Source organism: Paroedura picta, chromosome 2 (genome assembly GCF_049243985.1).
Source record: "Paroedura picta isolate Pp20150507F chromosome 2, Ppicta_v3.0, whole genome shotgun sequence".
In the NCBI taxonomy this organism is placed as follows: domain Eukaryota; kingdom Metazoa; phylum Chordata; class Lepidosauria; order Squamata; family Gekkonidae; genus Paroedura; species Paroedura picta.
In genome coordinates this window covers 99,900,949-99,924,787 of record NC_135370.1, presented here as the reverse complement: position 1 = coordinate 99,924,787, position 23,839 = coordinate 99,900,949, and the positions used below count along the sequence as shown (strand labels likewise).

At 42.4% G+C, this 23,839-nt stretch overlaps 1 protein-coding gene and 1 non-coding gene across 2 annotated transcripts; both read left to right on the top strand.

Moving 5' to 3' along the window:
* Positions 1-482: 482 nt before the first annotated feature.
* OLFML1 (olfactomedin like 1) lies at positions 483-14,309 on the top strand. The gene is made up of 3 exons (XM_077321889.1): positions 483-867; positions 8,673-8,964; positions 12,624-14,309. Exons 1-3 carry the CDS (start codon positions 580-582, stop codon positions 13,400-13,402), a joined length of 1,359 nt encoding a protein of 452 aa, XP_077178004.1. The 5' UTR covers positions 483-579; the 3' UTR covers positions 13,403-14,309.
* A 46-nt stretch (positions 14,310-14,355) lies between these two features.
* LOC143831018 (U1 spliceosomal RNA) lies at positions 14,356-14,527 on the top strand. Its single transcript, XR_013228666.1, has one exon. It is a non-coding gene; the product is annotated as a U1 spliceosomal RNA (small nuclear RNA).
* The last annotated feature ends 9,312 nt before the right edge of the window (positions 14,528-23,839 follow it).

Genomic DNA, 23,839 nt, shown 5'->3' with positions numbered 1-23,839 from the left:
GCATTTTACAGGATTTGGTTATGTGGATAGTCAGAGTAGTTCAGCAGTGGAATAGGCTGCCTAAGGAGGTGGTGAGCTCCCCCTCACTGGCAGTCTTCAAGCAAAGGTTGGATGCACACTTTTCTTGGATGCTTTAGGATGCTTAGGGCTAATCCTGCGTTGAGCAGGGGGTTGGACTAGATGGCCTGTATGGCCCCTTCCAACTCTGTGATTCTATGGTTCTATGATATGTTGTGCTAGTACAGGCAGAAGTCCTTCCATTGGCAGATGAGCCTCTGTTGTCAGGAGAAGGCAATTTCCAGCAAACTGCTTCCACCGGTGTAATGAATCTGTGGGATCCAACCCATAATATGTTAACCTACTCCCCCCCCCCCCTTGTTTATGTTATGCAGTGATGGAGGTCACTGAAGAAGTGAGGGTAGAGGGCTGTTTTCGCTCAATGCTCCTTGCCTCCTTGTACTGTTCAGCTCATTTCTAAACATCTGGACCTAATCAAAAGATCACAAGCTGGAAAGCATTCAGCTGGCATTCAGAAGCGAACTTATCTAGCAGAGCTCTTTGCACAACTTTATTGTGTTAATGAGAGGCCGTAGGAGCCCAAACAGCCATTTTAAACCATTCAACTTTTGCAGTCTTTCTCCCCCATCCCACACTGCACTGCCAGGCGAGAATTACATTTACGTCTCGAGTGTCATTCCAGGAGTGTTTTTTCCCAATTATTCTGGAAAGTTTAATGAAACAATGGCAGCTGTACCACTCAGATTCTTATTAGTTTCATTATTTACAAGTATCCTGGGAGAAGCACAGTACGTAATGCAAGATGCCACACTGGTGCATTATATCGACCGCCGAATTGTTTCAATAGAGGTATGTGCTCTCTTCTATGCTTGCAGTGGAGCTTTATCTGTAAATTGTTTTGATTTCTTTTTTTAAAAAAAACTGTTTGGGTTTTCCATCTCTAACAGGGCAAGACAGTACTTTCCTCCAAAACAAATGTAGTTTTAAAACTGTCGTTATTATGCATAGTTTTATTAAAAGCATCCACAAAGAACTCAACAATGTTTTCAGATGCATCTGTGTAATGCTTATAAAAGGCACACAGCACAACACTTGCTCATATTGATTTTGTCAGGACACAAATCTGGAGAAACTTACAGTGGGTACAATACTGCCATAGTGAAGCACTTTAAAATGAAGTGATTCTGATGGGGGAGAATAGGTTTCATCTGTGCTTAACATGAGCCGAATTGTAACCAGTATTTTTTAACAATAATTATTGAGCTCTTTTCTTATTTAAACTTTTGAAAACTTGTAAGCATTTTAATAAGAGATTGGCATGAACTGAGCTTTTGAATGCTGCAAGCACTCTAAGCTCTGGGGAGTACTTTAATTTTTAGATGTTTTATGAATTGTGAGCCAGGAAGTGGAACTGAGAGCCTCTGCCATTCCCCTGAGCCCCTGAAAAGCAGAGAGGATTCAAGCAAGAAGGGGGTAAACAACAGAAATTTCCACACACAATTTTCTAGGTAAACTCTTGCTCCAGATTTTTTTACCTTAACACTGTGAACCAGATACATTTTCTCAATGTAACATGAATGAAATAATATTTTAATAAGAATTTATGCAACAAATTGTGTCTTTGAATGTAAAAATAGGCATGTAAAAGAGCAGTTTGCTATTGATTAAATTTCCTCCAGTTGGCTTAAATGGGAATTCTGATGGACGAGGCTTTCTATTCTCTTTCCCATTCTGTGTACAGAGTGGAAGTTATCATTTGAGGGTTTTTGAATTTGAGAGTATACTGTCATATCTTAGAGAAAGACCATTTCGTTTATAATAGTTTACAATAGCATAATCCAGACAAGGAAAAATGCTAGGTTCTAGCCACTAGCTTGTTCCATTAGCACTGGAGGTGAGGGTAATTTCTGCCAACTTCCTCCTCTCACTGCAGATCTCTACTCAGCCCCCCGTGCTATTTGTGAGGGTCCACTGACACCCCCCCCCCCAGGAACAGAACTTCGGAGAGCTTCGTAGCCTGCAATAGGGGCAGAGTAGAGAAGTCCCACTCCACTAGCTTCACTCGACCCAGAGTCCCCATTTTTTTTTCTGGCAGGACTTCACAAAACTTGACATGCATGCAGTCAAACCTTCACCTCATAAGTTTCAGAAGCATAATATTTGTACTACAACAATGGTCAACAGCCCGACAGTGTCATGCTCAAAGGGCCTACAAGCTGTACTGCATAGCCAAGACAAAGAAGATGATGGGAGAAATCATGAAATTGCAGTTACTAATGTCTATTAGAAGACAGTCAAGAAAAAAGGAAGGAGGTGGCAGGATGAGGCCAAGACTGGAAGCATCAACTGAAAACATTCATGTGAGAAACCATTCATCATGTAATCTTGTATCATGACTTGCTGACTTTTGTCTTCCTGGCAGTTATGCCCAAATGGAAGGCAAACTGAAATTAAGAGGGCCATCCTAAGCAGATCTATACCCTTCTAAGCCCACTGAACGGTCCCCTGTTGGCATCAAAGGATAGAACTTGCAATAACGGGTCTAAATTACAAGATGAAAGGTACCTACCGGACATTAGGGAGAGGTTTTTGTTTTGGTTTTTGGTTTGTTTTGTTTTTTACAGTAAGAGTAGTAGAACTGACTGCCTAGAGAAGTGGTGAGCTTCCTCTTACTGTCAGTGTTCAAGAAGTGGCAGAATAAACACTTTTCAAGGGTGTTTTAGGCTGAACCTACATTCAGCAGAGGGTTAGACTAGGTGGCCTCTTTGGCCCCTTCCAACACTCTGGTTCTATGACTTAGAAGGGGTAACTCTGTTTAGGATTGCACTTGCAAGTCTTTTTTTTCCTAATGATCCATGGACTGAGTGTGTGTCTCCTCACATGTATTTCCTCTTGTCAAAAAATTAAAAAACAGCCACATTACTCCTTAAACAACCATGTTAATTCAGCTCTAAAAGCATAAATATATACAGTCTGATTTCTACTTTTAAGAAAAGAAAAGTAGGAAAATGCCCTCTCCCTCCCCTCTCCCCCTTATATGTCCATTGTTAGCTAAAATGGAGAAGGAGGCAAAGCTGCACCTCTCACTAACAGGGCTCAGCAGCCTCTTTTCATTGGCTCCATCCTTTGCAGCTGTGAAGCATCTGGACTAGTGGGGCCTCACTGCTATTTCTTCCCAGCAGAGCTACTATTTTTATTGTTCTTGGAAGGAAATTACTAGGTTATAGTGAAATTCTGCTGTCAGCTGTTGCCCAACTGTCTTATCAAGTCCATAGCAGAGAAACTGTTTGCTGGTAAACTTACGCCTTTTCTGCACACACAGGTTACTTCCGATTATCACTGAATTTGAGTCAGGAGGGTTTTAGTTCAAATCCTGTGCCTCTATTCCCTGTGTTTTTCCCCCTTCCTATATTTTCTTGGGAATCTCAGAGTATATGTTCTGCAGGCCAAGGAGAAAAACCAGATAATATCTCAGCCCAGAAATTTCTTTTCTTCTTTCGAATGGCATGCTTGGTCAGTTTCTAACTGGTCTAACTGGTCAGTTTCACATTAGGCATGGTTTTTGAAATAGAAGGTAGAGATTCTTCATGCTGCATTATTTATTAAATTGCATCTAGTTCTCATTTGCCCATTTTTCCATTGTGTTCAAGGGACCAAGCCCTATGAAGATAGGTTGAGGAACTTGGGAATGTTCAGCCTGGAGAAAAGGTGGTTGAGAGGGGACATGATAGCCCTCTTTAAGCATTTGAAAGGTTGTCACTTAGAAGAGGGAAGGATGCTGTTTCCGTTGGCTGCAGAGGAAAGGACGTGCAGTAATGGGTTTAAACTACAAGTACAATGATATAGGCTAGATATCAGGAAAAAATGTTTACAGTCAGAGCAGTTCAGCAGTGGAATAGGCTGCCTAAGGAGGTGGTGAGCTCCCCCTCACTGGCAGTCTTCAAGCAAAGGTTGGATACACACTTTTCTTGGATGCTTCAGAATGCTTTGGGCTGATCCTGCATTGAGCAGGGGGTAGGACTAGATGGCCTGTGTGGCCCCTTCCAGCTCTATGATTCTGTGATTATTTCTCTGGTAGCCATTTAACAGAATGTGGTTCTTCCTCTGCCCCTTCATTGGTGTACAAGCTCCACAGTTGCTTACTTTACTCATTCAGTCAGTTGCTTGCATATTGGGAGAGTGGTGCCACAGGCACAACCTATGCTGTGCTGTTGGTTAGTAGTAGCAACAGTACAAAGGAGCTGAACTCAGTGGAACAGGAGGTGTGCTTGGTAGCAACTGTGACTGCTCTCTGCAAACCTCTGTGCCCCTTCCACAGCTCACAGATGGATGCTGCAACTTAGGGTCCCTAGCAACCCTAGGAAGGGGTTTCTGGTCATACTAAACACCCAGATCCTTCAGCAGGGAAAAGAGCACTCTCTCTGGGACTTTGTTCAGGATTAGTTGCAGGGGAGGAGGAGGAGGGGGTTGTCCAGCCCAGCCCTGTTCAGTTCAATCTTGCCTCTTCACTGGCTCTCTTTCTCTCACTCACAAGCTCTGCCACAAGGGCTGGAGAAAAGTTGCAAACTTCCAAGCCTCCCTGCTCAGTACAAGAGGCCATTCCCAGCTGAATGTAGCCTCTCATCCTGAGGGCGCTTATTAACTTTAAACAGTATACACAGACATCCACAACATTTAAACTTTCCCTATCACAAATTTTCCCCATGATCCAAGTTCAGCAAAAGAGAGTAGTATTGCTAGACTAATCCCGTTTATATGAAAATATTAAATGGATATGCAACAGTGGAGATTTAACACCAATGAAGGGAAGAAGAATGATGGTAGATGCAGAGTGGAAGGAACAACCTCAGTGTGAGAGATAGAGGACTCCGAGGGGCAGAGAAAGGGTGTGTGTGTGGGAGGGGGGGAATCTGACTGAATTTAAATTAACTTCAGCTTGGGAGCAAAGCAAGGGGGAAGAACTGCCACAAAAAGCATTCTCAGAAAAACCAGAGAATCAGCGACTGGAATGTGAACTGAGTGCTGAAGGGAGCAAAATCAATGAAGAATGAAAAATAAAACCTGACAGAGGTGTGTGGTGAAAGTGAGGGGAAATGCAAAATGGAACCCTCCCTGCACAGACATGCATTGTGAAAACACAGGAAAAGCCCACAAGAGCATAAAAGGCTATACAAACTGTTAAGCCTGGTTCGAGACTCCTTTGGTTAGTGAAAAGTGGGGTACAAAAACAAGCAGCTATTCATCCTCTTGACTTTTCTGTATTTGTTGGGATGGAGGCTGGTTGGGAAAGCCTGTGATGATTGAGCATGGATTAAGCACTTAGGCCACCCTGTAAATTTACCAGTAGCCTGCTGCATTTCCCACCCTCGGCTTATATGCAAGTCAATAAGTTTGCCCAGATTTTGTGGTAAAATTAAGCGCCTCGGCTGATATGCGGGTCAACTTATATGCGAGTATATACAGTACCTAAAAATCTGAAGTCCAAATGTGATTCACTCAGAGCCTTCAAAACTGAATTCACTGCAAAGTCTGTTTCCCAAATCAGCAAGAAGTCAAAACTGCACAGAGCTCCCAAGATGGACAGCATTCCTTGTCACAAACTTTGGTGACTTGGGAAACAGACTTTGCAGTGAATTCAGTCCTAGGGGGTCTGGGAAGATGACAAAAGGAGTGACTTTATTGTAGGGTGGAGGAAAAAGGGAAGATGTGAAATTTGGTTGGGTAAATAAGGGGATACAAAATATTCAATATCAACTTATTTTGAAACTTAAATGCAGTTATTTCCAGCCATATGATGGTATTCTTTGAATATTAAATTTATAGAATGTAATCCAGAACAAAAGTTAAAGAGGATTCTGCTACCAAGTTTTTGATCATGCATACATTCCCTGCATAAGGAAATAGCATATTAGTTGCTTTCTTATCTAGTTCCTTCTGCCTTGCATCAAAACCAATTATATAAACATCCAATCTCTGATAGTACCATTTTCTTTTTTGTAATGTTCATGTTCTGTGGAACTTCATTACACTTAAGCGCAGTCAGGTGTTTATCATTAGCCTAGGCCATTCAGATGAACATTGTTAGTACCTATTATTAAGTAGAAACTTCAGGTTGACTAATGTAAGGCATTACAGATTGTTTTAGATTGTGTCAACAGTTCAATAGTAGATTGTTTCTAAAAGGACCAGTGTTTTCTTACTATGATTCCCTGGGGGGAAATATGACCTCCTCTCTCTCTCTTTTCTCTATTACTTTCTAATATATCAGTAGATTGCTACCATTTCCTTTTATAGTCTGTGTGTGCATTGAACATATCAAAGAGTCCATAGATTTCTACACAACCCTGTTTATATATTTACCCAGGCCATAGATTTTATTCTCGCAGCAAAGCAGACATCTGTGCCCCACTGCAGCACAGGAATAATGCAATATGTGATGTGGGTAATCTAGAAAGAGCCTCATGTGACTCTTTCCCTTTAAAAAGAATGTGTGTGGAGGAAATCATGTGAACTGGATATCCATATGCACCCATCTCTGTTCAGGATGCCTGACTCATGGGTCAGATCAGACTTTCTCAAACAGGATTTCATGAAACCCTGAGGTTTCTCGATAGCCCAAGAAAGGTTTCCCAAATAAGTGAGAGTCAAGAGAAGTTATTGCTGGGGGGTTAAATGGTAATGACTGGGGAAAGGAATGGCAAACCACCCTGTATTGAGTCTGCCAAGAAAACGCTAGAAGGCATCACCCCAAGGGTCAGATATGACTCGGTGCTTGCACAGGGGATACCTTTACCTTTTACATATATATTTAAAAATGTTAAACATGTATTGGGTGACATGACCATATATGGTTTTGTTGCCCCATCCCCCATCCCAAAATGGCCAATGATGGGCCTGGAAGGGAGTGGGAATGGGAGGGGCCCTGTGTGGACATGTACATGTGTGGGCTTTGTTTCCCAACCGTATTCTACATGATTATGCCACACCTGGGGTTTCTCAAAGCCTGAAGAATATTTTGGGGGTTTCTTAATGGTAAAGAAGTTGAGAAAATTTTATGTGCCTGTTTTTCAATGAACAGATTATTGTTTCCCTCAAAAGCATTCAGACTACGTTGGCATTTCAAGCACATAGTTCCAGCAGCAATCCCTGGTAAAGGCAATTGGTGACATGCCACTGAAGGAGGACATACAACGTACAGTTGTGAAGCAATGCACTCCAGTGAGCATCACATATTATGGAGCATCAACCATTACTGCATGAGGAATCTGCCCCTGGACAACCACTGGTTGCTGGCAGTTTTTAGAGCCCCCTCCACATGACGTTGCCTACATCCTGGGGCATTTTACCCAGATTTGCCTCAGGATGAGGTTAATCGCATCTCACATCTCATTGGTGAGCAAGGCAAGCCCACATGGAAGGGGAAAGACACCATAGTCTCTGCAACATTGTCCCACCATCATACCCGCCTTCCCCTCTCCATTTCCTGCTCCAAGTAATTTTTAAAAAATGGCACAGTATGCATTGCAGTGCAACCACAAAGCTGTATTGTCAGAGGTAAAACAAAATCACGGTCTTTTTGGGATCAGGCAGGCAAAACACAGCCCTGTTTGTATTTTCTGGAAGTGGGAAGTGAGCTGGGAAAGAGGGGGTGGGTGGGTGATTGAGCAGCCTTCTCCTGATCATACAGTTGTCAGAGTGCTTCGTTTTTAAGCCAACCATTTTTAAAAAATGTCTTTTTGGAGCTTCAGTTGCCATGTCCAGCCTTCTCACAACTTAGGCAGGCAAAAACAGTACCGTTTGTGTTTTCTGGAGGTTGAAAATGATCTGGGAAAGAGGGGGTGGGTGATCGAGCAGTCTTCTCTTGTTGTGAAGCCAATCGTTTACACAAAATAACTCTTTGAGCTCCAGTTACCATGTTCAGTGTCTCAGAAATTCACCCAGAAATAAATAAAGTCCAAAAGAACATGAATCCCAAGGGGGGGATGCTATATTGTTCTGGTGTTTCTCCATAGCAATGTGGAAGTGTTGATTTTTATTAAAATGGTTCTGTGTTGTGGCATTACTTCATAGGAATGCAGAAGTGCTGTTAAAAAAAAAATCAGAGCTCAGAGGGGGGAGAAAGTTTCAGTCCATGGGAGAACTGCTGTGCTGTTGTTGGTGGCTTGTTGTGATTGACAAGCCAAGGAGCGGGGGGAGAAGTTTGGCTTGTTTACCCTTGCAGCATCAGGAGGCGAAAAACTGCGATGGGGCCGGGGTGTCCCTTGAGGAGGGCTGCAAAAACAAGGTTTACCATCCTGTGTTTGCAAGCAGGAAGCCACGCACATTTTACCCCTCTTTGCAGAAACGGTCATCATATTCTGACAATGCAGGAGGTTCCACAACCTATTAAAAACTCCATTAACAAGATAAATTTTCCACAGTGCTTATTCATCTAGAATCATTCTAAAGTAACCCAAAGGTAATATTTTGGGTCCCATGACAAATTTATGCTAATTTAGAAGTAACCTAGGCTGTCAGCAAAAAACATTAAAACTATTTAATGAAGACTGTTTACAGATTAATGTCAAATGTGTGGATATAGTTAACACATATGAAATGGAATGAAATAGTGACATTCAATACTATGGTATTATTCATCTGTGTTCTCATTAAAGAACAGGCTGGAGAAGTGCAACAGAGATATAGTGGACTACGTACAAGAATTTCGGGAGTTTACTAAAAGGATGATGTCTCGCCTGGAAGGACTCAACATTTTAAAGATAGAATTGAAAAATGATGTGGACCATTTGCTATCAAGAGTGGAAAGAGCTCAAAGGGATATTGACTACTTTGAATCAGAAAAAGAATCTTCTAACACATGTGTGGAAATAGATGAAGACCTTGTGGAGCAGCAGTTAATGGAAGAGGAAGAGTCAAAAAGGAAAGTCAAGATCATGCTTAATGCAAGTAAGAACAGTTTATCTCCAAATGTATAACCTGGACCTCCAGTCAATGCATCAGTACGAATCTGAGGTCCTCAAGATATTGCACATTACCCACCACACTATCATGTGAACATGATTCTTGACAGATACTTGGCAAAAATCGCTGGCTAAAAAACATTAAAAATCCCAAATAAAATGTCAGCTGTCTCATAATTGTATACTGAAATGCCAGAAAACTGGCACAGAATAGGATTGTGAGAAGACTGATGAATTCACCAATAATAAGTTTTTGTCCAGAGCATATTCTTTGCCAGTCAGAAAATAAACTATTATAAAATTGTGTTCATGGGTCTCAATCAAAGTCATTTGAAGAAGAAGAGAAGAAGAACTGGGGGGCTGTATCCCACTTTTCACTACCCAGAGGAGTCTCAGGACAGCTTACCCTTCCTCTCCCCACAATCTCATACCCTATGAGATAGGTAAGGCTGAGAATACTGTGAGAGGAATTATGACTGGCCCAAGGTCACCCAGCTGGCTGCACATGGAGAAGCGGGGAAATAAAATCTGGTGCTCCAGATTAGAGACTGTCACTCTTAACCACTACACTAAGCTGGCTCTTCGCTACTACACCAAGATCCCTATGTCTGGGTGACCTTTCTAAAATTAGTTGGATTTCAGCTGATAAAGAACACTGCAGCCAGATGTAGGCTGGAATGGGTTATAGGGACCATAACACTCCAGTCTTGGTCCTTTAATATTGGCTTCCAATTTGTTTCCAACCATAATTCAAGGCTTGACTTTCAAAGCTATATGCAGTTTTGGATCCACACGCTTGAAGGACCACCTACTCCCTTATGACCCCCCCCCACACACACACACACACTACTACAGTCACCTTTGGAGACTGTGTTTCAGATGCCCGTGCCTTCTGAGGTCAAGCAGGTGCCAACCCAGGGAGAGGGCCTTCTCGGTAATGGCACCAAAGTGCTGGAATTCTCTCCCCAAGAAAATCTGTCTGTCCCTTTTGGTTGCTGTCCACCAGTGTAAAAAGACTTTTTATTTCATTTGGCATTCCCTTAATGATCCCTCTTTCCTAACCAATGTTTCTATGTTTTTATATTTTGTATGTTTTTAACTCTGCTTTTTAATTGTCCTAATGATGCATGTTTGGGAGAGGTGGCTGGATGATAATAGATTTAAAATATAGTTTTATCCTGTATGTCTTAAATTGGTAACCACCCTATTAGTCAGATATGTGGAATATAGATTTGTAAATAAATAGAACATGGACAGTCCATTTTAACCTGTTAGAAGGTAATTTTTGCTACAAAAATCTTTTATACAACTTATGTTTCTATCCTAACACAGCCCTCAAATTTGCCTTAAGATCTTTTAGTCAAGGAATACAGGATTTTTAACACTTGTCAAAATATTAAATCTTGATTTATTTATTTTTGAGAATCCTCTCTAATATGCACTTTATTTTATTTTGATGCAATATTCTATAATAATTTTTGTTTGATCTCCCAATAGCCTACTGATGTTGGACTATTGCTTTAAACTTGTTTAGTTGCTATGTTCAATTTCCAGGGTGGAGGAGGGAATTAACATTTTCATTAGAGTCTCCCCACCCACCCCATCCTTCAATAATTTCCCTGTAATTGATATAAAAGGGAACTAGCGCGTGTGTTTGTTCAGTACTTTCCTCTGAATAGGCTTTGTTTTATTTCAGTGATCTCTGATTGCCTGGGGTCATCCACATAACCAATGCAGAGGGCATCATTGCTCCAAATCATTTACATCTGCCTTATAACCAAATGACTTCATCCTGTTAGCTGAATTATGTCTGACTGCTGTGTTTATGAAAGAGAAAGAAGCCATAACTAGAAAAAAAAAAAGAGTAGCAGACCAGTGAGGCAAAAACAGTGAAGAGGATTCTTTTTTTCTTTTTAGGATGAACATTCAGAATTAAGGAAATATTTGAGGAATATTTCTGCCCCTACATCCACAGGCACTATTTTTGACCTGACAATCAAAACAAGTAGGCATGGGTACAGTTCTAGTATATATGTCTCCAAACAGCTAAAGTTCCAATGAAGTTTCCTTCTTCCTGTCATGGAATTGCAGCATCCCAAATAAAAGGAGCACTAGGAAACATAGTTATCTAAGGTTCTTGAGTGTATTGGGCTCTGGAGCCCTGGAGAACTACATATCCCAAGTTCTTTGATCCTGGAAATAGTATTGCTGTACTGCAGCAATGGAGAAAGGAGGGGGAGCTTGTTCCTGTGACCAGGGAAGTCAGGGAAAGGGTAGGTAGACATAGGGAAGGGAGAATGGTTTTGTGGATCAGCAAACACAAACATGAGCCCAGGTCCACATTGTGCAAACTGGGGGAACTTGGAGTACAATTCTGTTATTTTGTATCTTTGATGTTTGGATTCAGAGACCTGCGTGCTCCAATTTCAACACTCTCCATTGAGCCTGATATGATTGAGGGCAGGGGTAGTCAAACTGCGGCCCTCCAGATGTCCATAGACTACAATTTCCATGAGTCTCTGCCAGCAAACGCTGGCAGGGACTCATGGGAATTGTAGTCCATGGACATCTGGAGGGCCGCAATTTGACTACCCCTGATTTAGGGTAACCAACTACAGTTGAGACTTTCAAGGCTATTTGTGATCTCCTGATTTTAAACAAAAACATTAGCCCCTAGGATCCAACAGCAAACTCTCCAAAACAAAACATATCCCTTTCAGTGCAACCAAAAAGAGGACAGTAATGATAGAGGTTGCCAAGAAAGCCAGTTCCATAACATTTTCTGCTACAGCTCCCTGGTTTAAGGGCTTGTTTACTCTATTTGACTGGAAATAGTACCCTATATTAAAAACATTCTTTCAGCTTCAGACATAAACTCTTCTCAACCAGTATTGCATTTGGCAAGCCAGTTATTAACTCAAGTAAGTACTTTAATAAAGTGTTTGTTGGGAAAACATGGCTTTTCAACAACAAAATTACTTATCCTGGATTTGAGCAAGAGTTGGGCTAGGCAATGATATGTCAGCATATTAGTCGAGAGTCAGGACACTGTGATGAAGATACAAATGTTATGCAAATGAACTGTAAAGGAATGTGCCCATGGGGCTTTTCTAAAGCATTCCTCTGCTCCCCTTTTCCCCTCTCCCATTTCCTTTCTTTAAACACTCTTCTTCCTGGCCTTGTTCATTTCCTATATTGGAGCTCAGAGGGAAGAAAAGAATTACAAATGACAGAGTAAGTTGGCAACAAGTGCAGAGTGCATGTGTGTTATAACTTTCCTCCCCTGCAGGATCACATAGAAAAAAATGGGAGTCCCACATACCTGTTTTATATATGGATTTGGAAGACACCTGAATAAATGCATGCGACTTTCTCGTATCTCCTGATGAGCATCTAGAAATCCTCTACAGGTGGTAGCTGATGTAATAAAGCTGGATTTGGAGCATATATTCATGGCCCTTTTTTGTTGGTATTTTTCTGAAACAAAAATTAGAACAATTGTAATACTTGATGGTAGGTACAAGGACACCTTTGGGATATGCTTCCCAGTTTCTTCAATTGCTAGAGGGACAGACTATTTAAATATTAAAGTAGGGGTCTTGTGGAGCACTTACTGATCTCCCCTTTGATTTCTTTTTGTCAAAGGTTGCAACTACATGCTTGCAGGCATCAAATCGCTAAAGATAGTAAAGAAGACTGGAGACACTGATGGCTCATGGTTGAAAGACCCAGGCAAGAATTACCAGAAGATTTACTTCTTAACTGGGACAAAGAACAAAATTGTTTCAGAGTTTGCAAACATCCGTGTTTTTACTGAAGGCGATAAGACCCAATCCACTCGGAGAATCACCCTGCCTTTTCCCTGGCAAGGAACAGGCCATGCAGTATATAATGGGTTTCTCTTTTATCACAGACATGGCTCCTTAAATGAGCTAATAAAATTTGATATTCAAAACCGAAATGCAACCGACCGGATGCTGCTGTCAGGAGTGGGTGAGACACCTGCCTATGGACTTCATCCTTCTACTAAGATAGACCTGTCTGTAGATGAATTGGGATTATGGGCAATCTACACAGAACCAGATACTAATGGGAAAATAGTCATTACTAAAATTAACCCAGATAACATGACGGAGGAGCACACCTGGGATACTCCCTGTAAAAGCCAGAATGCTGAAGCAGCTTTCATGATGTGTGGTGCTCTTTACGTTTTGTACAACTCCCCAGAGGGAGGCACATCACGCATAGAATGCATTTATGACACGTTACAGACCATCAATCCACACGAAGTCCCCCAACTTCATTTTCCCAAACGTCAGACAAGTCATTCCATGGTGCACTATAACGCCAGGGAAAAACAGCTCCTTGCCTGGGATAATGGGTCCCAAGTCATTTACAAATTCCTAACAAAGCCAAAAAGTTAAATAAACAAATGCACATTACAGTGAATTTGTAAATGCAAAACTAAGGAATGCAGGCCCAGAATATACTGGCTTTTCTATTTGCTCATCTTTTAGACTCAAACGTACAGCTATTGTGCTTTAAAAAGTAAGACTTGCACCCCAGTCCCAAGGTGCTGTGCTCAAGGCAGACTATCCCCCTCATTGTAAAGAGAATTATTTTCAAGAGGGAAGGAAAAAAACAGCTCCCTGAGTGCCTTGCCAGCTATGTAATTTATTCCTGTGCTTGTGGATTTCAGTCCAAGTTTTCCAGTGAAGACACTGCTGGGGCTTTGGCTGCAGATGATTTCCTAACAATGGACTCCTGTCTCTGCAGCAGGGGATTGACATGGGCAGCGTCTCATTTAACTGTGCAGGCTGCCCTCCCTGAAATGGGACCTGTGTATAATGCTCTGGTTACTCTTATGGGAATACTAGCTAATTCTGGTGCCTTTTAAATAGCACACAGGGACTGTTGTTCTATGTAACAATGTCACGATCAGCTGTGAGTTCCATAATGAAGAGAATGTATTTCTGTAAAGTTCAATAAAGGTTTTTACATTGGCACACAAGAGAACTTCATGCACTGAAGAGCATAGGCATGGGAAGGCATCGGCATTCCAGTTCCAAAATGAAATCATTTGATGGGAGGAGGAATGAAGCATACATTCTGACAGAAGATTTTTTTTTAATGAAAAAGAATGGCAGTTCTTTCTAAAAAGTAACTTTGACTGGGGAGTCAAATATCAGGAAACAACTTTCAAAGGCATAAGCCTGACATCCTGATCAGAGTATTAGGTTCCATATCAAAGAAGATTTAAAAATCCCTTCCCTCCTTCCCAATATATGCTCCTGTGTTTTAACAGCCCATGCTTCTCTTGGATGTTGGTGTTGGACATTGCCCACATTCTAGTAAAATTTGTAATTAAATGAAGTCCATGCTTAACTGGCAGGGGAGATTCTCCTGTGATTAGCACAGCAGGACTCCCAGGATGAGGCTAATCCATTGAACTTGGGGGGAGGGGTGCTGACCCCTGCAATTTCCTCAAAGGTGGGGAACACAACCGCCTTACTTGTGGCGGAGTGGTCCTGCATTAGTGTTTCCCCGTAGTTCTGTTTTCAGTCAATGATGGCAAAGACCTCAGCCTGAGACCCTGGAGGGCGGCTACCAGGCTGAGTAGGCAATGCTGATGCTGATGGACTAGTGGTTGGATTCAGTATGAAGAAACATCATGGGTTCAAATATGGACTAATACATGCAACCACGGATCCTTTCACCCAATTACATTCATTCTTTTGGGTGACACAGAATGCACATTCAAACCTAAAATATATGAATGAGAATTGCAGATCTGTATTTAATAGAGTTGCAGTGAGAGGGACAAAGCCAGTCAAAGCCCGGAGATAATTTAAATCTCAGAATCCTCAAACAAAAAAGCTCTTTACTAGTTTTGTGAGCATAGTGACTGAGTATGGGTGATTGTGAGAAAAGGTATCATGACTTGCAGCAGATGATGTCTGCCTTACTAGTCGTTAGCCAGTCGAAGCCAGGAATGCCTTCACCCACAAGAGGAGCAAAGATGATGGAAAGGCACTGATCCCACCATAGGCTTCTGATAAGGCTGTGTAGCCTTGAAAGCCTGAAATATGTGGAACTGCTCAATATATTGTTATCTAGTCCACTTCATTGGAAATGGTTCTGGACTTTAGTGAGGAGTTAATCTTAATAGAAGCAATCAGAAAATTCTCATCCATACCAGGAGGTCAAAGCACTTAGTTTCACACTGGCATGGTGACATCACTTCCAGTAAAAATTGGAGGTGACCACCATAGAGTTTTTGCAAATCCTACAGCATGCCATGGCATCATTTCCAGTTTCTATCAAAAGTAATGTCAGTTAATTGGTGCAATGCTGATACATGCCGCCACTTCCCCCATGGAGTGCCAGCAGGAATTGAACTGGATTAGCAGAAGACATGGTTACCAAAGTTTGTCAGGATCCCTGATTGCTTGGATAAAGCCTACATATATATACATTTTCACCTCTGAAGGGTCTCATTCAAATATTAAAATGGCTGCTATAATTGATTTGTCAAGAACAGACTATGCAGGTGTGATATTAGCTGCTGCTATGACAGAGCTCTTCAAAAGCCCATCACCTGGCAGGCAAAGTGCTGAGCTTTATTTCAGCACCAAACAGCTATATTTAGAGAACCAGTGTAATTACTGGGATGCAGTATTTCCTCCCCAAATCAGTATGGCTGGTTGGCCTTAAAGTATGCTTCAGTTAGTACTTCCAAGAAATACTTGTGATATTGAACTTAATATGACTTTTCAGAAACCCAATCTGAAAAAGCAGGACTTGAGAATTCACAAAAGGGCTTATTGGGTGTTTAGATTAGCATTTACCTAGAAGGTGCTTTGTTTGAGAAGACCGGTACTCGATTAAACTGAAGTACAACAGGGCTGGGAATTGCTAGTTTTAAAAAGGCAAAATAAAGGGAAAGGTTTTGAAATGCTGAAGTAATTTTGAGAAAGTCGTATGCTTAACTAGTCAGGGTTTCCTTCCATTTATCTGGAAAATATTTCATCAAACTACATGTATCACCCTTTCAGATTCACACTTATTCTGAGCATTTAGGGCCAAAGTATGTGTTATAGGTTTTGATGCCTTGCATCTGAGATCCCTGACCTAACTTTGAATCAGTCAGAAAGTCATACATCAGCTACAAATTCCCGGCTGGAACCTCCGCCTCTCCCCCGAGAACTACTTTCTTGATGTGGAATAGTCCTGACGAGAGCTATTTGGGGGCTTCATCATCTTCATCACCATCTGCAGCGCCCAATGGGGCAGATAATTCCACCACAGGGCTCCTTCAGATCAGGCCCATTTTTATATCATGCTCCCTCCAAGGAACTAGTGGGGTGTTTATGGTTCTTTCTTTCCCATGCTATTCTTAAAAGAGCCCTATGAAGTGCATTGGACAGAGTACCTAACTGGCCCAAGGTCATCCAGTGGGCATCATGGGAAAATGAGAATTTGAGCACAACTATCCCAAATAAGCACACTAACCACTGTACATACTGTTTCTTCTCCCGGGCATCTAGTTTTATGCGTGCATGAAGAGTTTTTGATATGTGTGTGTGATTCCACCACTCTCGTTCTGAAAAGATATACTCTAGGAACAGTTTTAGCTCTTCCTCTGTGTGAACTAATCCTCTGCTGAAATGAACAGGAGTCTATGCCATCATTTGACCCCTGATCAGGAGTCTCATGCAAACACTGAGTGCACCTGGACAGATAGGAATAGATGTTGGGTTTTTCCATATGTTCATTTCCCTCTCTTGCAAATGTCTCTTGCTTGTGGAGGGGGTGCAACTGTTCTGTACATGTTTTGCTTCCCTCTAGTGGTCAATTTGATATTACAACTGTTTATATCTGGCATATCTCCCTGCATATTTAGCTGCAGGTTTTTATATTGGACATAAACCAATGTAACTAATATCAATCACTAAATGGAGTAAAATACATGTGAAATAAACCCTGCCCCACTTGAAAAACACATGAACTTACAAGTGAGGAAAGTCCTTTGCAATTATTGGGACACATTGCCAAGTCTGGGAGTTGTGGGTGCTGATCAGAAATGGTTAGTTCTTCTCAAATACATTTATAAACAAAGTATTGGTTGCCTATCAGTTATATTATTTCCAAATAACTGAGTAAAGGAGCGATACCTTTCTTGTTTCAACTAAATCACCAGACCATATCTTGGGATGCAGTTAAAGGACTTTAAAGGGTATACACTATTAGACCCTGCCACGAAAGCATACAGTATCAGATCCAGGGTTCTGAAAGAGGGCTGCACATCATTCTTGAACACGAACATGCTGATAGTGTTTAGGAACAGATGCTAGTTGAACAACTGCCAAGAAACCAAGATGTCATTCCTACAGATTCCTCCTCTACACTTAATTTCTTCTTTAAAGAAGGTAATGCAAACAGAAATTAAATAAATGTCATTCAGGAAAACTACCCAGATACACTTTATCAGATTGCAGAGTTACTGGAATTCATCTTTATACATCAAGTCTGAATGCACTACATAGGATACTTTTAAGGCTTCCTTACACCACCAGAAGTTTATCCATGTAAAGAACATTTAATGTTTATATCTGTATTAGAGTGCAGGGACCTCTCTTTGGTGTCAGAGCTGCATGTCACAAAATAGATTTAGTGATACATCAAACAACGTACTGAGCCAGAAGAAATCATGACATGCCTTGAGGGAGCACTTCCGTACTGGAGCCATTCAGGAACATGCCTAAGAGCTGTTGTCACATTTGTTCCAATAGGTTACAGAAAAGATTGACAATTAAGACTGTTTTGCACCTCTACTTTGCCTGGAAGAAACAACAAGGCATTATTTGAATCCATCATGAAACTGAGTGAGAATTCATAGGTGTTGCTGGCATTTGGGTAGGGCACTATAAAAATCTGTACGTGGAAAAAGGGAGAAGGACTAGGAAATGCAGCAGCAGCAAGTATAGTCTTTACTAATTAATCTTATCACATGTGCTTCATGTTTGACCCACAACATTACATATCTTATTAATTCACACAGTGCCAGGTAACCTCTCTGTCACCAAGTCTTCCTGGAAGACAGGTATAACCGGTCTCTTTGTCCATCAGATCTAATTCCTTTGATTACTTGGAAAAGGCCTGACTTTTCTGCAAGCAATGCTCTCAAAGCAAAATACATTTTAAAAAGAACAAATAACAATACAGCAATGAAATTGGCTCTAAAACATCATTATATCAACATACCCTTGTAAAAATATTTAATTCATTTGTAGCCCACCTTTCTCTCCCGTGGGGACCACCTCCCTGCCTATGACCACCATAGAGCGCTCCGCTCTGCAAATACCAACCGGTTGGTAGTCCCTGGAAGTACATCTGGCCTTAACCAGGGCCAGGATAGTTTCAGACCGGGCCCTTACTTGGTAGAATGAGCTCCCAGAGGAGATCCAAGCCCTGGTAGAACTGGTACAGTTCCACAGGGCTTGTAAGATGGAGCTTTTCCACCAAGCTTTCGGTTGGGGCCAAGGATCCGATAACATGTAATGCCCCCCCCCTTTAACAAACACTCCCATGTCTACATCTGAATCTGGCAATAGTCTATTCAAAGGGATAGCACTAGAAATACTAACTGTAATTGATGTTGCTGTTAGCTATAGATGGTTTTAAATAGTTTAAATATGTATTATTTTAATTATGTTATTGTTTTACCGATGCTGTACACTGCCCTGAACTGGCCTACCAGAAGGGCGATATAAACAACAACAACAACAACAACAATAGATGTTGCAGAATTTTTCTCACATACACAACATTGCAATGTCCCACAAATCTTTGGAGCAAAACAGGTTTGAGAGAGAACTGAGAAAAGACAGAGAAACACATAATGCTGTGGAAAAGCAAGAAAAAAAAACAGCTTTCCAAAAACATTGACCCTGGGACTAGGGTTGTCAGGTCCCCTGGTCTACGTAGGGTACCCCTGCTTTCCAGGGGTACCTTGCCCCCCACTTCCCTCAACCAGGAGAATACTGCAAATTAACACAACATCCTTATCCATTGTTGTTCCTCTATATATTTCTGAAACAGCCTAGGGGGTGGGACGTGTCCGGCTGTCCAAGTTGGAATAGAGCCAATCAGGGTGCAGCCAGCTTTGTCCTGATTGGCCCTGCCCCTGCGGCTCCCGCCTGCCAACCCTGGACTCTTATTGTCTTTACTCTCAGACACCTCAGTGCCTGGAGCCAGTAGAAGGTAAGGGGAGATGGCCCTGGGCAAAGGGTCGTGACGGAGGGCTTACTAATGAGGGCCTCCTGGCCTGCTAGGCTGGACCTGCTCACGAGGGCCTCCCGGCCTGTTGACTGCCTGCTAACGAGTTGCCCAGCCTCCGCCCGCCCCACGATTTGTCTGCAAGCTGCGGCCCAAAGCCACCTTAAGTTGCCTGGCCACGGGCCACGGGATGGGACCCGTTCAGGGCCCGTTCTTAGGAACGGGCTTTGAAGCTAGTGCTGATATAATACAAAACTGAACTTGGCATATCAAGGGGAGTGATGCTGTGGTAGACACTAATTCTACCATAGAGCTTTGCCCAAAAGCCAGAGCGTTCTCCCTCAAACATCCCTGACATACTGATGTGACTTCCAGGTGACGTCAACACACTGCATCACTCCTCCCCACTCCCAGAAAGTGCTCTCCGTCTTCAACCGGCCTTGTCAATGGACCTGGTTACCCTAACTGTGTGGAAATGACCTAGGAAACAACACCAAATTGAATTATAGTAATATACAGAATTGTATACCTATGCAGTTGAAACTGTGGACACAAGGTGGAGCCAAACACTTCATTTTTTTAGACTTCCACAGTTCAAATACTTATTACAAAATCAAACTCAGGGAACACATGTGTTTTCATTTTTGGAAAAGTTACTGTGCAAAATTATTTCACTCAAAAGTTCTTATTTTGCAGGGAAATTTCCCCCCTCGAAACTGCAATCCCTCCCCCTGCATTTTCACTACAATAAGGAGTGCTATACAGAATATGGTTGCATCAGTGCCTTGCAGTACAAAGATCACCCACTGCACGGGGTCTGCAGCAGCAATTGACAGAATTCCTCTCCACAGTGTCTTCTCTTGTTAAAACTTTTTAAAAATGCTCTTTCAACTCATTAAGCAATCATTTTAAAAATGCTAGTATAATTAAGCTTTTCGCTATCTCACTGTAGAAATATGCTTGACATTGTCTGAGGAAGAGTACTTGCACTCAAAAACTCATGCCTTAAATGAATCTTTGTTGGTGTTAAAGGTGCTATTGGACTCTGATTTTGTTATGCTTGAAGTTAGTCCTTCTCCCCCCTCCCCTCCCGCTCAATTAATTTTAGAAGCTTGGGATGGTAATTTACAGAACAGAGAATCTGTTTATTTCATATCATAGGAAATAATGGATATTGGATGGGGGCAACCTCTTTGGGTATCCCTAGAACTGGACTCCCTGGTCCAATATTTTTGCAAGTTTTTGCAAGATTGTATTTATTTATAGTATTTGTTCACCGCCACTTCTAGCTAACCGGTTTGACATAGTGTACATCAGGATAAAAACTGTAACATAAAATAATAGACATACACCCCCACCCCATCCTCCGCTCCCCCTTCCTGAAGCTTTTTTGAAGAGGGGCTCCTGCAGCCATGCTGCAAGTTTGGTGCCTCTGTCTCAAACTCTCACTCCAAGTCCAGAAAAGACAAAAAGGAGGAAATTCCCATACATTTTAAGGGCACCATTGGTTTCAATGTCAGCAAACTGATTCACATTCAGTCAAATCAATTTGATCCAAGCTTTCTCAACTAGGGTTTTATGAAACCTGGGGTTCCTTGACAGTCCTGGAAGGGTTTCCCAAATGGATGGGAGTTAATTAATGTTTAATATATTTTTTTTAATTGTTTAACCTGTCAGTCCTAGAAGGCCAGATCCTGAAGATGAAACTCAAATACTTTGGCCACCTCATGAGAAGGAAGGACTCCCTGCAGAAGAGCCTAATGCTGGGAGCGATCGAGGGCAAAAGAAGAAGGGGACGACAGAGAATGAGGTGGCTGGATGGAGTCACTGAAGCAGTCAGTGCAAACTTAAATGGACTCCGGGGAATGGCAGAGGACAGAAAGACCTGGAGGATCATTGTTCAAGGTGTCACGATGGGTCGGACATGACTTCGCACCTCACAACAACAACAAATAGCCATATAAAGAGCCTCTTGTGGCGCAGGGTGATAAGGCACCTGACATGCTGTCTGAAGCTCTGCCCATGAGACTGGGAGTTCAAGCCCAGCAGCCAGCTCAAGGTTGACTCAGCCTTCCATCCTTCCAAGGTCGGTAAAATGAGTACCCAGCTTGCTGGGAGGTAAACGGTAATGACTGGGGAAGATACTGGCAACCCACCCTCTATTGAGTCTGCCATGAAAACGCTAGAGGGCGTCACCCCAAGGGTCAGACATGACTTGGTCCTTGCAGAGGGGATACCTTTACCTTTATGGCCATATATGGTCATGTTGACCCTCCCCCCTCCCCCACAGGCCAGTGCTGGGCCTGGAGGGGGTGGGAAGTGGAGGAGCCCTGGGTGGGCTTGTGCACAGCAATGCTTCTCGACCATATTAATCACGATCACACCACTTCTGGGGTTTCCTGAAGTCTGAAGAATATTTCCAGGGTTTTCCAATGGTAAAAAAGTTGAGGAAAGCTGATTTGACTGAATAATAATAATTAAAAAAAACTATGGGTGATTGGGAAAGTGATTAAGACTGAACCTAAAATGGCATGAATTGTTTTCTTGCCCATCCCTAGTCTCCACTGTTGGAGATGGGAGGGGCTTGCCTACTCCAGAACTCTTGATTCAGGCGTGGTGTTGAAAGACTTAAGTCAGATTGAGGTGATAAGAAAGTTTTACGAATTAAAAACTGACAGATCACCAGGCCCAGATGACATACATCCAAGTGTTGTGAAAGAACTCAAATATGAACTTGTGGATCTCCTTATTTGGACTATTGTGTACAGTTCTGGTCATACGTAAAAAGGTATTATAACATTAAGAAAAGTGCAGAAAAGGGCAACTAAAATGAGTAAGGAAATGGAACACCTTCCCTATGAAGGAAGGTTAAAGAGGTTAGGGCAGGTTAGCTTGGAGAAATTATGACTGAAGGATGACATGACAGAGGCTTACAGAATTATGCATGGGGTAGAAAAGGGAGAGAAATAAGTACTTTTCTGCCTTTCTCACAGTACAAGAACTCATGGGCACTCAATGAAATTAATGAGAAGTAAGCTTAGAACACATAAAAGGAAGTCTTTCTTCACCCAAAGAGTAATTAACACGTGGAACTCACCACTACAGGAGTAGGTGGTGGCTTCAAGCATCAACAGTTTCAAGAGGGAATTAGCTAAATTTATGGAGCAGAGGTCCATCAGTGACCATTAGCCACAAGGTATTGATGGAGCACTATGGACACTCTCACACACTAAATAACACACTTTCAATCCACTTTGCAATTGGACTGGACTGTGCAAAGTGGCAAAATCCACTTTCAAATGATCACCAAAGTGGGTTGAAACTGCATTATTTAGGATGTGTGAAAGAGCCTTGGATCTGGGCCAATAATGCTCTATATTCTTAGTTCTTGTGGAGCCACAGTGGGAGGTCATCTGAAGTTCTGGCCCTGCTAGTGGACCTCCTGAGGGCATTTGGGATTTGGCCACTGTGTGACACACAGTCTTGGACTGGATGAGTCATTGGCCTGATTCCACATGGCTTCTCTAATGTCTTCTCTTTCTGTCTTCCATGTTTCAGATATGCAAATGCATGCAAATACTGCAAAAGCCATCTTGAATGTACAGCTGTCAATATTTTTTTTTTTGCATACTGTTTCACTTACAGGAATGCAAGTGCACATAAGTAAAACATAGCACAAACCAGAATCTTGATGTAATTCCAGAATGTGATGGCCAGTAGGAAAAGAGACTGAAAATTGTGGCAGGGAATGAGCATTCATGAGGCACAGCTCATCTGTTCAGATACAGAGCATTGACTCATGAAGGCTCATACTCTGCCACAAATTTTAGATTCAAATGGGTAGTCATGTTGGTCTGAAGTAGCACAATAGAATCAAAATCCAGTAGCACCTTTAAGACCAACAAAGATTTATTCAAGGCGTCTTTAAGGTGCTACTAGAACTTTTCTACTGCTCTAGACTATCATGGCTACCCATCACAATGTGATGGCCAGTTATTAAAAGGGCATGTGCACAAGGCAGCATATCAGTCCAGTGACAAGGGCTAGGCATGTGCGATTGGGCCACCAAAGCAGCCGTTCCCTCTGGGCGCAGCCAGCACCGCACCGCAGGGGGGGGAGGGTGGCGTGGACAGCGAGCACAACCACGCAGGCGCGGAACTCCGAATTGCACAAGCCTCGAAGCGGCTGAATCGCACAAGCCTAGGAACATCTAGATTGCCAGTGGGGCTCAAGCTCCCTCAAGGACTTCCCACTGTGGGCATTGTCCTCTAAACTAGCAATCCCCAACCTGTGGGCCGCGGACCACATGTGGTCCTTCGACTAATTGGAGGAAGGATGCCTTCTCCCCCCCCCCCCTCCGGCCCTTTACTTCATCCCCTCCAGCCCTTTACAACACACTTCATTGTTGTGGCATGTCTGTATCTTATATTGAAGGGATGTTTAAACATTACCATAGCGATCAGAGAGAATTAGGGCAGTGGTTGAGAGTAGAGGAGGAAACTACCTCCCCCCACCAGGCCTCAGTAAAAGGCGTTGAGTGGTCCCCGGTGATAAAAAGGTTGGGGACCACTGCAAGCCACCAG